The sequence below is a fragment of the Anas platyrhynchos genome, chromosome 3 (genome assembly GCF_047663525.1).
Source record: "Anas platyrhynchos isolate ZD024472 breed Pekin duck chromosome 3, IASCAAS_PekinDuck_T2T, whole genome shotgun sequence".
Lineage (NCBI taxonomy): Eukaryota > Metazoa > Chordata > Aves > Anseriformes > Anatidae > Anas > Anas platyrhynchos.
This window is the reverse complement of record NC_092589.1, coordinates 68,552,631-68,570,207: the sequence shown is the minus strand read 5'-3', so window position 1 is coordinate 68,570,207 and position 17,577 is coordinate 68,552,631. Positions and strand designations below refer to the sequence as shown.

At 36.9% G+C, this 17,577-nt stretch overlaps 1 protein-coding gene across 1 annotated transcript in view; it reads right to left on the bottom strand.

Moving 5' to 3' along the window:
• The window catches only part of MAN1A1 (mannosidase alpha class 1A member 1), a 138,894-nt gene that overhangs the window by 94,724 nt on the left and 26,593 nt on the right, over positions 1 to 17,577 (bottom strand). The window contains exon 2 of the mRNA XM_038176451.2: positions 8,218 to 8,314. Within this exon, the coding sequence (XP_038032379.2) occupies positions 8,218 to 8,314 (97 nt within the window). The remainder of the gene's footprint in view (positions 1 to 8,217; positions 8,315 to 17,577) is intronic.

Genomic DNA, 17,577 nt, shown 5'->3' with positions numbered 1-17,577 from the left:
AAACAAGGGGAGGTGGAGGAAAAAAAAAAAAAAAGGAATGTAATGAAGTTAAATGAACATTTCTCATTATGGAATAACAGCAAATATTTCACAAGCATATGCTATGCTTCTCAGAGTACACCAGATAAAGTATGAAATACAGCTATCATTCCTGTTAGCTTCTGTGCAACGTTCTCACGAAGTTACACAGAAATCAAGGTCTGCAACAGGCAAAAATTATTGCTAGGCATTTAAAATACATGCTCATTTTCATATGACAGAACACTTGGGCAGGAGAATTGTTCTGTTATATGCCTAAAAAGCAGCTATAAATCTGATTAACATCTTGTTTTACAAAAAAGTGCCAGCAAAGCTGTAACCTCCAAGTCAGAGTTTCACAGTTCTCCTAGGCAGGAGGAAGCTATCACAAGTAATAGCCTGAGCAAATTCATACCCCTGCAGTAGTTACGGATTTATTCCATAACTATATAAATATAAATTATTCCATAAACTATGTAAATTTATATAGTTATGTAATAAATTCCATAAATTCCATATAATTATGGAATAAATTCCATATTTATGGAATATATTATGGAATAAATTCCATAATTATATAAAATTATAAATTGTATACTCAAAGTACAGAAAATGGACTGAAATTCATCAAATTTGAAGTGAATAATTGATAAGTGATAATCAGCTGTGCAAGCCTACCAAATAGAAACATATTAGTTTCTACCAAAACCTCCAAACCAAGTACTCCTATGTGCTCCATATTACTTCCTATGGTAAATCTGCTTCTGTTTTTATCTCTCCTCTTTACTAACAGCATCACTTGCTCCATGTAAGTGACTAACAGAGAACATGTAAAATAGCCTACAGGCTGGTTAACTGAAGAGAAAGCAAAGGAAATCAGTCAACATGAATCTTGACACTGACTATCTAGCAGCAGCTAAAGAACATCCCCTCTCAAGTTTAACAATGTGATATCTTTAACAGTGATCTGGAAGAAAAATAAAAGATTCTACTGCTGACAAGATCTGTGGATGATGAACAAAGATGACTGATTATCCAGTGTTTCAGAATAATCTTAGCAGTTTTAGCAGTTTTGTGTAACAGGTTGACTTAACAACATCCTTTTTATTATCTAACAATGCAAAACTATCCACGCAGAAATAGGAAAATTAGATTACATTAGAGAATGTAATGAAAGCCCCTCAGGGTTAGGTGGGCGAAAAGTAATAATAAAAAAACGTGGTCAGAGGATGAGTAACTTTATATGAGTTTCCAGGGTGACAATGCAGGGAGAACTGCTGTCCTTGGATGACAAGCTTATTAGCAAAGCTCTGTGACTGAGCTTATGTGGCCATATGGTTTAAGAACCACAAATGGATCATAGCCAAACTGCTTGCAGGGTGGGCCAAGAAGCATTTTTTTTTTTTTTAATTTGTCTGTCCCAGGCTTTTAAACATGGCTTATACTTTTGCCAAGAGAGTCTGAAATAGAATACAGTCAGGATGCCAGAATCAATGCATGTTGGTGCATTTAATAGTTTGTTTACAACTTCCCTCCCATCCCTTGTATACCAAGTTTGTGTTTTCATTTTCCAGAATTTCCGAGCTCCTTGCCATCACACATATTTGGATATACACACACGGACATGTGTACATATATATGAATCAGATAAAGATTTGTGATCTGCAGGCAAATCAAACAGAACACTACTGGGAGAAGTTTCAGAAATCTGTATTAGTGCATTGCCTATAACAGGATGGAGGCCAGGCCGTATTGCTTTCCCGTTATCCTTGAAATCAACTGCTTTTCTTTTTCTTACTCAGTGTCATACTCTGAATGGAAGAAAACTGTGGCAAAGTAGGCGACAAAATTAGGAAGCATGGAATGAATTATGAAGTGGCCCCAGGTCATGCTCATGGCCCCAGGATCAGCTCTCCCACCTGTAATAATTCAACCAGCAAGCATCATACACCGGGATTTCTTGTTCTTGAATGAACATAAAAGAGGAGCAGAATGTTGCTAGATATTTTAGAAAAACTTATATTTTTGTGTTTCTGAGATGAAGTATGAAAATTAGTATGTGACATTTATATTAGCATTTTTTTTAATATGATGGAAATTCAGCATATACTAATAAACTATATCCCCTAAAAAATGTGCAAGTGTTCAAAATATTTTTTCTCAATTACTGTCAGAAGAACTGCTTTAATGGCTACTTTGTACTTCCACTATTGTGGGGAAAAAAAAATAAATGCATAGTTGTATTGAAATTGCACTCAGCCCCACCCTGATCTTCCAGACCTTTCATTATCTTCACAGCCACCAAGGCAAACTTCTGTTTTGTTACCTTCCAGTTATTGTAAGTTGAAGAAACTCAGACAAAGCAGATATTTTCAGTGAAAGCTTCCTTCAATTTGTCATAACAGACCCAAAATTCCAGTCAAAAATGCAGAAATATAATGTCACGTTTGTTTGTTAATCTACCCATTAAGAGCTGTTCAGATTTTCTTAACATGAGAAATAACACATATACTTTGTTATATATAGATACTTTTGATATAGATACTGTTGCATAGATACTTTGTAATATTAAATGAAGGGAAAAGATAATCAATAAAACATGTTTTTTTTTCAGCTGTATACACATTGTACAACAATATACATTGTACAACATATACATTGTACAACAATAACTTTAAACTACATTATTCTCAGTATATTCAAAAATACATATAGGTTTGAAAAAATTAACTTTTTGACTACAGCTGTAGGTTTCTTAGAGCACTGTTTCAAAAGCTGACTCAAATTTTTAAACAGTACTTTCTTTTATTTAAAGTTGACTGTAAAGGCTCCTATCCAATATCATTAGCAATTTAAAGTGTCAAGAGTGATTAATTATTAAAATGTACCACGCCAAAACACAAAACTTGCTTAAATACTGGCAATCCCCCAGCAACACTTTCAATTTCAGTCACTGTTACCAGCTGGTAAGAGTGGGGGAAAAACAAAACAAAACTATATACTTTTTTTTTTTTAAACAGATCTAGCTTCTCATTTGTGTAACACAAAACACTGCAGTGGTATTTCTAGAATACTCTTCTAATTTTCAGTATTTTGGAGATCTGTGCATTCTAGTGCCCAGCTCTGGTGCCTTTGTATTTAATAGTCCTTGATGAATTTTTCCTCCATTACCTTGTCTACTTGCTTTCCATGGAAATCATTAGCATCCACCATGACTTTGGCACTTGTACAGCTCAGCTACACATTTTGTAATGAACCACCTTCTTTTGCTTGTTTTGAACATGCTTCTTCTATAGATCTGATATTTCAACCCTATCCAGAGGGTATTGTCCCCAACAAGGGACCATAAATCCTTATTCACACTATCTATGCCACTATTTATGGACATCCATATATTACACCAAAAAGTTTTCAATCTTTACTACCTATTTTGAGTTTCACTAGATTCATATCTCCCATGCCACTATGTGCCAGTTTAAATTTAGGTATATTAGAACCCATTTGCTATTTTAAAGTGCAATTATCATCTATCAGGGAAATCCCTCTAGGTTCACAGAATTGCTTGCAGTTTCCTATTGCTTTAACTGCCTTGGGTAACTTGTTATCCTTGCCAAGCTGTCACTCTGTTCATTTGATTTTCCAGCGCTGTGATAAGTAACTTGAGAGCATGGACTCAGCATTACTGGAAGAGTACTGGAAGAGGCCATTATTAATAACCCTGAAAAACGCTTTTGTAAATCTTAAAAGGCAATAAACTTCCTTGCCTTCATATTGACCTGCTTAGTTGAAAAAACAGTAGTTTTGAAGCAGAACCTCCTTCCACAAACACTGTACTGAGCCATTCATCCACATATCTGCTGATGCTATTCTTCCGTCAAGTTTCTATTAATTTATTTGGGAAAGAATTCAGGCTCACTTCCAAAATTAAGACTGCATACTGAATTCTGTAATTCCAGAGACTTAAGAAGCAACAGTGAAAATAAACAAGGGTGGGGATGGAAAATATTGAAACTTTTTAATTTTAATTCATATGTTATTTAAATACATGTAAAATTGATTTTTGTGAACTATATTAATAAACTACCAGTTTAAAAATCACACATTGGTGATCAATGGAAGACAGTTTTGAGTATGAATATTAGCAGCCTTTAAAACTCTTCACACACCTCAATACTCTATTCAATAAACTTCAAAAATCAGTTCCAAGTGGGAAGAGCAGGATCTTGCTAAACCATAACACTTTAGCCTTGCAGCTTGTGAGTATTAAAAGCCTCCCCTTATCCCTCTGGAAAAGGTCCCTTTTCACTGGCAGAGACTAATTATACTATACCCACAAGTTACATTATTATTAAACTTGCAACGCTGTACATGAAATACAGTTACAGAAAATTACACAAGCCCTTTAGTAACACTTGCTTAAGCGCAGAAATCACTTCTAGAGAAAGCTCTCCACCAGCAGTGCTCATTAGTTTTAAGATCAGTACAGAAGGCTTAGAGAAGAATAGCTCCAGGGCCAGGATGAGGGTGGGGGAGATGAATGGGAGATTAAAAAATAATAATAATAAATTAGAGTTACAAAATTGTGATTTTACCATTCTACCTTTCTTCTATGGCTTTTTTTTTTTTTTCTTTTTTTAATAAACTTAACACTTACACAGGGGCTATATTCTACCAGGCAGGAACAATGAGGACTTATAAAGAAGAATGAGTACACAGCAAAAGTCATACCATTATAGACGACACACACAGGTAGGATGAAAGAAAAAAAAAAGTTTAGCAATTCCGAATTACTAGATTAGGCTAGAAGCAGTTGTACACTTAACCTCGTGGAACTAAAATATTAAGAATACTACCAAGACAACAACTGATGTATTTTAAGTTCTGCCTTTTCAAATAGTTGTTGCTGTAACTGAATTATTTGCATTTGGTGTAAACAATTAAAAAATAAATAAAATAATAATGTTAGTTACCTGCTAAGGTAACATGGTAAAATCTGAAGTGACAAAAGAAAAATCTAAACATTACATGGTTATGCTGACAAGACTTTGCAATGGTCACAGCCAAGTATTAGGCTTTGCCTTCATCCTGACACAAAAATATTTCAGCTCACTATATGTTTAAGCCTTTCCCTACAAGATCACAGAGTGTGCACACATGAGAGGAAGTAAGTTCTGCAAAAAACAGAGCAGGATGTATAGTCACATACATCTACAGTCCACCTTTCTAAAGATTTCCTCAAGCTTATCAATACACCTCCCATTGCTCACATATGCTGCTCACAGAGTATCTGCAAGACCAAGGGAGGTCCTTGTCTTCAAAAGTCTGCTTTACAGGCTTAAGAAAAATAAAATAGCACTTCAAAGCTCCTCAAGAAGTCCTCATCTCCAGAAGAGCTCTACTACTCTTAATTTGTGTGAGTTGCTAGATCAGGATGCTTTTCCTCCCCAAAGATCAGAACCATCTGGGCTTCTAAGCTGCTTTCTCCTGTCATCATCCTGCTGGCAATATTCCTCTTCCCCCTAGCCTAACAACAGTATCACATTGCAATAAATGCGTTGTCAAATCCACAATGGTATTGCCGAAGTCACATCAATGTGTAATTGAGCTTGTTAAATGCCTGCGTTATTTTTGTGTCTCAGAGCCTTCAAGACAACAATCATGATAATCTACCTACAAAATGCCTCACCATTCCAGTAAGGAGTGAAGCATTTATACTTCCAAAATTAAGCTTAGAAGCAATATAATTTGAAAACTCTCCTCCTATGCCCGAAGAACTATACTGTCTATAACCCATACAACATTAAGCACCAGTGAGCCACAGTATTGGAACCTGCTAATCCCCACAGTGAGATTCTCAGAGTCTCCAACCAAGCCTTAACAGACATTCCCAATATATTTCAAGTACTGCAGAGGCACCAATTAATTAACAGGAGGGGACGAGTTCAAAATTAACCACCTAGCTAATGAAGTGCGCTATATATTACTGCTGTTAAAACCAGAAACGTTTGAAAATTTTTTTTTTTTTAAGTTTTTGAAAAATGAGACCTAAAAGCAAGAAGAAAAGACAACCATGGCAAATTAGAGATTGTTACAATGGCTGTCGGCAAACTGAAGGTCTTACTTGACTTCTGAGGGTTGCGAGGAAATTCAAGGCATTGAGAGCTGGAGGTAACCTATTGTCAATAATTTAATTCAGAAAAGAAACCTTGTTTGGCATTCCGTAAGTTAAAAGAAGTTCAACTGTTTTTTTTCTTTTTGGTCAAAAAAGTCAAAACCAGTTCATCCTTTCATTCCTTTACGAAAAAGAAAAAAGCATTTGAGGAATTCAAACATGAAGGTACTGACCAGATCTGGTGATCTGAGGACGCTATCACAGAAACAATGATTTGTTTCTAAAAAACAAGAGGAGATTAAAGATTCAGGAAAGGGTAGTTCATGAGACAGCATGGCTGGTAGATATGCTGCTCTTCAGTATTTTGTAAAGAATTACAGTTGAAGAGAAACAATATTTATTTTGATTTGCCACCAAGATCAACAAGAGTGGAGATGTTTCTAATCTCCTCAGCAATAAGATCTTATGCTAGATACCACAATGATGAAATGGTCTGCATTTAAACTGACTCTGGCTCTTATTCTTTGAAATGCAGTTTTATTTTCAAATTCAAGACTTTTCCTGTTGCACACTAAACAGTACCTTCAGTGACTTATTCTTATGCTGTATCTATGCTGTTTCTACTTAAGAATTTCACAAGTCAATACACCTACTGCTTTTTCTGCAAATCCATGCAGTACCATTAGGAACTCAAATCACTTAAATTTTTATACCACTTCGGATGCCAATGAAACTAGATTAAGCATTTTAATTTTCAAGACATCATGCAACATTTTGTTGTCCTCTAAGAAAACAAAACGGGATTGCATTAAACAGTTACTTATATCTGATATTAAACTGCAAAACTATCAGTAATCTGAAAGATAATAATCAAACAATTTTAGTTTTACACATGAAAACAGAAGCCCAAGTTAACCCTGAAGTTCACCCAAACTGCTTTGGTTTCAAACACCCAATTCATATTTTAAAGTCCAATATCTAACTCTATAATTATCTAGTAAAACCTTTTTTTATGTCACCTTAGCAGTGCTGCAACATCAATGTAGATGTTGTATTTTCACAATTATTTTTGTAATCACAACTGCTGTCTCTTAGCAACTTCCAAATATAGTTGAGAATTTGATAAGTGCTCTATTTAAGCTGTTTTAGGAACTGTTCCCACTTGAAAATCTCTTTTCCACACAGTCAACAAAATAAGTTCCTGTTAAAACCAAAATAATATATTGACTTTTTCCCCAGCTATAGAAATTAGTTAATTTTTTCAGCTTTCTGTTTGGAAAACAGAATTTATCTGAATACAAAGATTGCTGTTAAACTGCTTAATTGATCATTTCTCTGCAAAACTGAAGATGACGACTCATAGGACTGCTTTCTCACACTTTGGAATTCTGGTGCCCTTCAGCTGCTGTTTATCTAAGCTCTGTCCCACTTGCACATTAAAAAGTCTTGCCTCATTACACTGGATTTCTGCAGTGTGCCTCTCCTACTGGAGCTTTTCAGCTCCATATTTGTCCTAAACTGATAACAACTTGGGTGTTATTTAAACATCTCCTGTGTAACATTTAGAGGTGCAAATAATGTTTATATTCATGAAAGAAAAAGCCTGTTAAGGGAGCCTGAGTGATAGGGATTAACAAGTTTCTTCAAGGAATGGGCATAAATTGCAGACAGCTTCAGCTGCCTTCATGGCAGTAGAGATTACCAAGTAACGATGCTTGTTTCTTGTACCGGACTTTTCTGGAGCGCCTTCCACCTCCCCCCTTACAGATTTTGTTTCATGCTTACTGAATCTGCTGTCAAAAAGTTCCACTTTATATGAAAAATTTTAAGGTAGGGCAGTGTTTAATGTAACAAAACTATTTCTTTATCATGCAGCAATGACATTTCATTTATTCTCATTCAGAAAGGAATCTATAAGAGTCGTAGACAGCATGACCTTCATTAACTGTTATTTTCAATACATAAGTAACAAACACCACACTGCATCACAAAGGCTAGAAAGAACACGTGTTTATCACCTATAATCTTTTCAGCTGATTTACTGTTTTATGCTAACGTCACTAAGCACAAAAATACACTCTACTCACCAAACAAATTGCTTGAATGTCCTTGCTTAGATATGGGTTTCAGTTCATTTAATCCCCATGCGTAACGCTTATAATTATCCCAGGCATGTTTCATCATCTGCGGGGAAACAAAAGCAGGATTAAAATGTTTATTTTGCAAGAAGCCACAGCAAATACCGTCTTAAGAATACTCTCAATATTAAATATATTTAATACAATGCTTAATAATATTTGTGTTCTGTGCATCAGAACTATGAAATATTTTACACAAGAATAGCAGTAGCACTGTTTTCCGGATGGTAGCAGCATGGTTACCCTAAGAGCTCTACATCTGTCAGATCCACCTCTACTGCTATCTGTACACTTATGATCAACATAGAAACAAAAATGAAATTTATTAAATAACTTTATCATGTTATACATTAATTCAAATATTGTTTTCTTTCCCTTAAGAATACACCTCTTAAACTAATGAAAGCAAACTTTTTCTTTTTTTAAAAAAAAAAAGTTTTTGTTTATCCTAGAGCAGGAAGTTTTGTAATCACAATTAAGAGCAGCTTACAGGAATTTTCAGTCTGGCAGAGATTTTCTTGCATAAAATTAAGGTGGTTCAAACTCAATACAGCTAATAGAAAAATGAAGTTAGAATGGACAAGCAAGGCATCTAGGAAAGGTTTTGAGTTTGTTATGATATAATCTTGTGTGACTATAAGTGCTACTGTATGCCTCTGTAGCTATTCTGCATATAATTTTGCACAAACAGCAAAGAACTTTTTCAACTAACTAAGCTTGATTATGAAGATGCTTCTTCCATACAGAGATGCACCACAAATAAATACTGCTCTGGCAAACACCCTTGGGGAACCCAGCACAGCGGCTCTGCAATACGAGCAGAGGGCATTCTCGTCAGAAGCAGGCAGCAGACTCACCAAGGACACCACACCCTCTCCCTACCACAATCAGCCAAGAGCACCAAAGGGTGCCTTTTGGCAGTGTTTTGGGTGAACCTGTCCCTCCCAGGCATGCAGCTAGGACAACAGCACAGCTCTCTGGGCCTGGTGGAGAACCACTGCCACTCCAGCAGGACCAACATCTCCCTTTTCCAGCAGCATCTTTAACAGGAAGAGCCTTCTCCAAGGACCACTACCAGCAGCCTGGCTTTATGTAAGAGGAGGAGAGGCTTTGCCTCCTGTTGTCTCCCCTCCCTCCTTTCAGAAAGCAGAGCAGAGCTAGGAATGCCAGAGGTCATCTACCAGACAAGAAGTGATGGTTTCAGACCTTTTCAAAGACACTGCTTCAGGCTGTCAGGTGACACCACTGCACTGCCCTTGCTTTCAGACCTCTTCTTCAGGCCACGTGTGTCAAGGATAATTCTGTTAAATAGCGGTTATAATCCTACGTTTAAAAGCAACGGCCCTAGGACATGTTGATAACAGTAATCCTAAACTTTCTTCCTTCCTCTCCTTTGCTCAAATTACATAGAGAAATTATGTCAATTAAAAATCTGCATTAAACCAGACTATAATAAACGACAACAGATTTTCTAGAGTACTGCTGTGCCCCTGAGAAAAAATGTTTCTTCTTCATTTATAGAAGCATAAATGCGCATCAATCCTGCAGGAAAATTCAGGAATGTTAATTTACTCTACAGTCCTTAGAGGGCCAACTTCACAAGTTAAAAAAAAAAAAATAAAAAAAGTATCTGCATTTAAAATATGAGCACTTTCAACCAGGAAGTTAGTTAGAATGGTGTTAGATCTCAGCTGAAAGGCAGCAAGAGGCTGTGTGGAAACATCCTCCAGCCCCGGGTGGCACTGATACATTGCCTGGCAGGAGCCAAGTCCCTCACTCAGCTTCACTCAGGGATGGCTTAGGAGCTCTCCAGGGATGGGGGCATCTTGTCCCAGCGCAGACCTGGCAGCAGGCAGCCAAGCAGCAGCCTTTATCTCTATGTGACATTCCCAACCCCTGGCAAGAGGGATCAGGATCATATGAAACTGATCATTTAGCCACAGCATAAGGCTATTTTCTAATTTACCAATTAAGTTCTCCAGTAATTTTGCATATTATACAAGAAAGATTTATTTTGCCCAGCAGTCATGTGCCAGATCTGCAAGCTCAGCTTTAGGTATTAGAATGCAAATTCTCTGAGATTTCAGCAGGCTAAATCCTGACCTGCACTGAACCTGACATTTTCTCTGCTTTATCAAAGCACAGAAAAACATGCTTATTTTCTTATAAAATCACATCAGAATTCTTTTAATTTGTTTAATCTTAATCTAGGAACACCACAAGGAAGGGGTTATTTATTTATTTAAATCAAGGCTGTAACTAAGTGATCTGAATCAAAGTGTGTAAAGATGCCATATTATAACAAAATTAACTGGTCAAGCCAGTACTGACATGGTTGCAACTGGAACTTTGGTTTTGAGGATCATTTCTGTCCTGTTTCATTCTCCAAAATCAGTTTGCCAGGATTATCAGAGATACCAAGCAGAAAAGACAGGAACAGCTCCAAAACCAGTTCAGTTCAGCCAAAACAGTCCCAATGTACATGGCACTACAAGACATCTCCTGAGTTGCTTTTATTTTTTTCCAGCTGATGTACATTTTGATTGTATTGCATTGTAAATGCAGATGTGTGCTCCTAACAGGAGCCACCCTGATTACCTTCTAATCAGCCAACTCACAGAGAGTAAGGCAGGAAGGTAACCCACACAAAAGACCCTAAAAGACTTCTAACAATAATTATTATTAGACATTAATGAACATCAACTTTTATTTCTCAAAATGTCCTCCTATTTTGCTGGGTATTAACTACTCGGCAAACTAGACAAGTGTAACTACTAGCAACCAAATACAAATGTCAAATGTGTCTATGCAGCAAAGAGTGACTAGGACTCAGTGTTACTCTACTTACTGTGCAAATAACCCATAGATAAGTATCCTTAAAAACACACCAACTTTACATTGCCAGAGAACAGATTCATGGTTTGTGCTTCTAACTTACTAGGAAATCTCAATTTCTAGAGTTCAGTGCATCAGCAGTGTTCTATATGCTTTTCCCCCTGTAGGGATTTAAGTTTCCCACTAAAAGAATTTCCTACCTGTTAACGGCTTTATTTTTTTACACATGAATGAAAAAGTTCTAAAATAGCAAGTAGCAACCTGAATAGACTCAAGACAAAGATAATTACGCCTTTGCTTAAGCCAAACTCCTAGCACTGGAAGTTCAGCAATGAAATTTAAGAATTGCTTGCAAAAATCCATCTATCCTTACAGTTTTCACCTGTTTGCATGAGACATCTCCAGACATTTTTTTTAATTCATCAAGCCTTTTGATCACCTCTCTGACACCTTGCAAAAGTATCATTGATCACTTGACATAAATAAATCTCACCTTCCCTGAGAACGTCCAGGTAACAACAAGTTCCTAATGATGAAGAATCTGACAGCTTTTGGTCAGATGATTCCAGATACTCTCAAGCGTCTCTACAGTGTAACTAATGAAATGATTTCACCTGAGTGCTTTCAAATAATTCCTTATTATTCCTCCAGGATGTCAGTAGGCAGAAGTACATTTGCAAAGATGCATTCCTCAGTTCTTCTACTTTTGCTGAGATATGTTCATTGAACCTGAAAATCCAGAAGAGCCTGACAGCTCACTGAGAGGCCCTGCACCTACATCAGACAAGTCCATTTCTGATCAAGCTCTACCACAGGGCATTCAGAATTAAAAGCCACAGCCAAATGCTTGACTATCTAGCACTTTTTCACTAGTAAGCTGGCTGCTTTTACACCTTCAGAAAAGAAACGAAACAATGATTTTGACTTATAAATTCAGAAAATATCAAAATGCCACCCCACCTTTGTTGGGGAATAACTAAGTGTGCTGTTATAATTGGCATCAGCAAAGACTGAAGAAAAAATTGAGGGTCTGATGCTATTCATGGAAGAACCTCTGATTATTTATTTATTTTTTGCTTCCTTTATAGCAAGGGAAAGATAATTTTATCAACCACTTCAACATAATAATACATAAAAATAATTAAAACCAAAAAGGTTTGTTCTCCAGAAGCAGAAATAAAGACCTTTACTAGAGCTACAATGCTGACCAACCAAAGGATGATGACCACACATTCCCATTTGTTGGTATTACAGCTACTGCCATCTTCTAAGCACTCTAACACAATGTCTGAAAAGGACACGTAAACCACTTGAAATGTGCAAAATACAGTTTTATTCAAACAGGAGTACCCAAGAGTTCAGGCGTGAAACGTTGCCAGAAAACGAGTGATGCTGAATCAGCTCAGTAATGGTATTTAGATGCAAACTACTGCGGTACCAGGTGAAGTGAAAATAAGAACTTAATAAGATCTATTTTCAGCTGTTAAGATGTAAGCTGGGGAGATGTCAGAAAGGATGTCAGGAAAAGAATTCAAGCACCTTTTAGAACTGCGATATTAAAGAAAAAAAATCTCACAGCATGAAATAGTACCATCTTGACCTTCAACAGAGTCTTTTAAACCATGTCAAGATGAGAGGGAAGCAGAAGGCTAAAATGGTACTGGACACCCAAGGGAGGAAGACCCTTGAGAAACTCTAACATGAAAAAAAATAAGAAAACATAACACTTTGCTTGTCTGTTCTATTAAACTCTAATTGCTAGATTAAAGAGATTTTCTCAGTCTATGCTGAGCCTTTTACATGTTTTTCTCACCTTTTAAATTGTTCCTTAACAGAGAGAGCTACATGTTCACTCATCCTAGTCTGCCTGAATCTTTTCTCCTTCCTATTGCTGTAACTAAAGCTTCTCCATTCGTTTAGAGTATCAGTTAAGGGTAATGAAGGAAATCCCTCCTAACATTACTAAGAAATTTCTAAACATGTTCCACTTAAGCTTTCTTCTTGTTCAAATGGATTCGCATGGTTGATACCTCCATTGGGTCAGAATCACAGAATCATCTAGGTTGGAAGAGACCTCCAAGATCACCTAGTCCAACTTTTGACCTAACACTAACAGGTCCTCCACTAAACCATATCACTAAGCTCCACATCTGTCTGGTGTTAGCATTCTTCATAGCAGGCTGCATGGTGCTGTGTTTTGAATTTGTGGCTATAATAGATTGAGAGCACACCAATGTTTTGGCTATTGATGATCAGTGCTTATGTAACATCAAGGCTTTCTCGTTTTCTCCCACTCTCGTCCTTCTTCCCTCCCCACCAGACATAGGCTGGGGTGGGTGAGGGATTGGGAGGGGACACAGGTGACCCAGGCTAGCCAAAGGCATGTTCCACACCAGGTAAGATCACACTCATGTCTGCATGCAGGTAGTGGCCTTTGTATCTCTCATCTCTCTCATCCCTGCCTCACCTCCCTTCCTTCACCTACTAAACCTCCTTGATCTTGACCCATCAGTTTTCTCACTAGGTGAGCAAGCAACTGCATGGTGCTTGGCTGGTAACAGTGAATCCACCACCAGGCCTCCAGTGAATGACGTTTGTGACCATAACACAACCTGCAGAGCAAAGCTGATTGCTTTGCTTTGCAGGCAGTATTATATTAACCACTAGCAAAAACTCAAGCTTCAGGAAGCCTTACTTTCTTATTTTCCATTCCCATTACTGTTAGGCAACTGCATCTAAATAAGGCAGATGTATTCTCAGCTGTTTTCACTGTCCTCAAGTACTTGCAATACAGCTGAAAAACTTCAGTCATTCTGGAAAATTTATTATTAGTAAGCATAATGGTACCTTTGAAGGTATTACAAGGTCACTAATCAGGATTTCTCTGTGAAAAAAATGGTATGATCTTAAGCTGATTCACCATCAGCTTTCATAAAATGATGCAGCATATATGAGCTCCTTTTCATATGCTTTTACAGAATTTGCTGTTTATCACAGTGAGTAATTTTTGGCAACACATAGCCTGTGTTTTTGGAAGTTACTGGAAGCACTACATCTGTGTTTCACCATCTTCATAATGGTCTTTAGTGTACTATTAAGACTTCTAAAGAAACACAAGTTATTTGCTGAGTTTATTGACCTTGTCTTGAATGATCTACATCTTGGAAACATGAAGTAATAGGATTTTTCTGAAGATCTCAGTACAGAATGCTTTTTTTTTTCCTTCCCTAGGATTAGGAAGCACAACTACATTGTGAAATCACTTGGCAGTTACTTTTGTTTCAGAGCATGTTACTTTTGTCATTATTCACTATTATTACTTTGCAATAAAAGGTTTGAATTACTACCAATCTTTTCTTGCAGTTCTGCAGGTAATCGTAACACATTGTCTTTTCCATCTGGAAGTGTTTCAGTTACTAATAACTGTCTTGAATTTCCTCAGGAAAAAAAAAATGGATTTTGAAGTATTTTATATCTGTATTTTCAGCTTTTTACCCTGCTCATACTTGCTCCAGAGTGGATACTCTAGAATGTAGGGTGCTCAGCTGTAGTTAATTCTTTGCTAATTGGTTCATAACCTAATCTCAGGAGACATGTAGGTATGACTAAGGAGTGATATGTTTTTTTTTGTTGTTTTTTTGTTTTGTTTTGTTTTTTAAGTTACACTATGTCTACCTTTATGCTAAACTGCTAAGAATGTTACTTTATAAGCAGCTCTTCACAAAACATAATCTCAGAGTTAGCTTCCTGACTGAAGGCCAAGATTCATTAGAAAACTAGACAGAGAAATCAACTAATCAGTTAGTATTCAGATCTTGTTTTCTGTAGGTAGAATCATTTCCAGTTTGATTTGAAATTAAAAAATTCTGTCACAGTCGACAGAATTAATTTTATTCTAAGCTCTTCATTTTCAGTTACTATTTCTTATTCCAGAAACTAAGCTGCAAAAAAAATCTCACATATCCAAAGAAAGGTAATCTCACTGGATATTGTTTACATTTTTCTTTGAATCTGACAAAACAAGACACAAATGACAATATACTCCCTTTCTCCACTAGCAACAGAAATTTGTTTTTCTCCTTCAAGACATGTAAAGTAAATCCTGTCGCTATGAAACTTTACATATATATATTTATATATATATCACCACTTCTTATCTGTCAGCAGGAAGATTATTGCAAATCAGGAGCTTGACAGGTTCCTGGTGTTTATAACCTCATTACCTAATGGCATCATCCCAAGTTAAAAGCAAGCTACACACTGTCACCGCGCGTTTAACAGTCCCTGCAAAGTGTGCCTGCTCCTCATCTAGCAGGTGGATGACAAGCATGCTCTGAAGTGCATTCAGGCTGGAGCTTCTACTAGTACTTCGTGACAGGACTCTCACTCCAGCCAAGTAAACCCCAAAGGAGATTTCTCTGTTAGCTAATGGGCCAGTAACAATTCCAGGCTCCCGTTTTCCAAAAAGAAGCAGCTAGAGATTTTGGGAACATTTAGGTGAAGGCTGTTTAACTCATGTCTTCATTTGCCTTGTCACAGGAGCGAGGGACTGAGAACTCTGAAGTACTTCTGAAACCACTCAAAGTCTCCAAAGTACTTCTGAAACCACTACCCACAGCACAGGGCATGCAGCACAGTCCCCGGGTGGAAACACCTAGAGCTCTTACAGCGCCAACAGGATAAGGCTAGCCAAACTGATTTACAGGATTCTCTGTTAATATTAAATATGCACATCATATCATGAAATATTTTATAGGCTTCTGTACTTACTGCTCTGCATTAAAAGGATACGTGAGCAAACTGCTGCTATGCCTCAGCATTTCAGGATCTTACAAATAATTCATTTCTTGCCCACACACAAAAAATTTGAAACAAAAATCTAGGTTCTGCATATGAAAGAGAACTAAGAGGGAAAATAAAAACATTAAGGACTATTCTGAGGATTAATTCGTCATTTGTATTGCAAAGCACTTCAAAATCCTCAAATGGAAAGTTTGACAGAAATGCTAAGTATTATTCCCACATGGGTTATGTTAAGTTACAGATAAGCTTCTATCCTACTTTCTACACCTCACAGTAGCTTGTAAGCCTCTTTAGTAGTGTATTAAACTACTCAACTAATATTCATCATATGCTGCTGTGGGCATCATTTGTTAACCAGGGACAGACACCGCACAGTGCTTCATTATGTTACACACTTTAAAAGGAATAAATTATTCTATTAATTCTGTAACAAGAATTCTAATTAAAAGCTAACTAAAGAAAACAGGAAATCTGCAGGTAAGGTTATTTTCTACACTTATTTTTATTACTGCATATTTTATTTAATGCACAAGCATGCAGAAAAACTAGACTATTTTGTACAAGAAATAATTAATAAGAACAGCAGCCCTGATGCTTTGGTGTCTTAATTAAAAAAAAAGAAAAGAAAGAGTTCATTTGAAAATTATTGTATGACTTACCACATTACTCAGTGGTAATCATTTTACTCATTTGCCAGGCACATCTTTCCTTACTGAACAGTAAAGCACATCTAAAAGTATGAATTTCCTGAAGAAATGGATGCAATAACAAACCACAGTGCTTTACAGTTAGGTTACAAGTCAGAACTGGGCTATGTTGCTTTAACTATTGCACAGTTCATTTCAGCAAAAGTCACAGGGTGAGGGTGATAAGACAGAAAAAGTTGAAGGAAGATGAAAGTTTGCCTCCATACTCCAAATACTAGTATCATTCAGAACAAGCTGATATCTATGGTCTGCTTCTTCCCTAGCCATCCCAACACGAGAGATAAGAAAAAACAAACTATTTGGTCCAGCACAGAACATAGCTGAGACCCCATGTTTGACTAAACAAAAACTAGGAAGCCATGAACAACGCACAACCCTCCCCATGAAGAACTGTCCTTGCATTTTCTGAAGCCTAACATCTGGCTAATTCCAGCCAAATGAAGCTATAAATTTCAGAGAAAGAAAAGAAGTGTGGTTCATATAGTTAACCAAGTCTTTTATGACAGCATTCATCCTAACTTGAACCATCCAAAGCTGGTCATGCTCTAGGTCAATTTTAGATAAATTCACTCAACTTCAGCTTTCTCTTGCCTGATACATAGCAAGCAAAATAGGTATAAAAAACAAACAAACAAACAAAATGGAATGGCTTGGGTTGGAAGGGACCTTAAAGATCATCTAACTCCAACCCCCTGCCACAGACAGGGGTGCCACCCACTAGATCAGGTTGGCCAAGGCCCCATCCAGCCTGGCCTTAAAATCACTATTTCCCTTTAAAACTGAGGGATTTGTATGATATATTTGCTTGTTTCTTTCCCAAGTAAGCTATGACTTGAGTGTGTTCTGTAGGCATTTTAAGAGTTTTTCCTGAAAATATCTGTCTTGACAGCAGATACATGATGAAAGCATCAAGGCAGATGCTGCCAAACTGCTTTGGTGTCCAACACTGAATTACTAGCGGAGG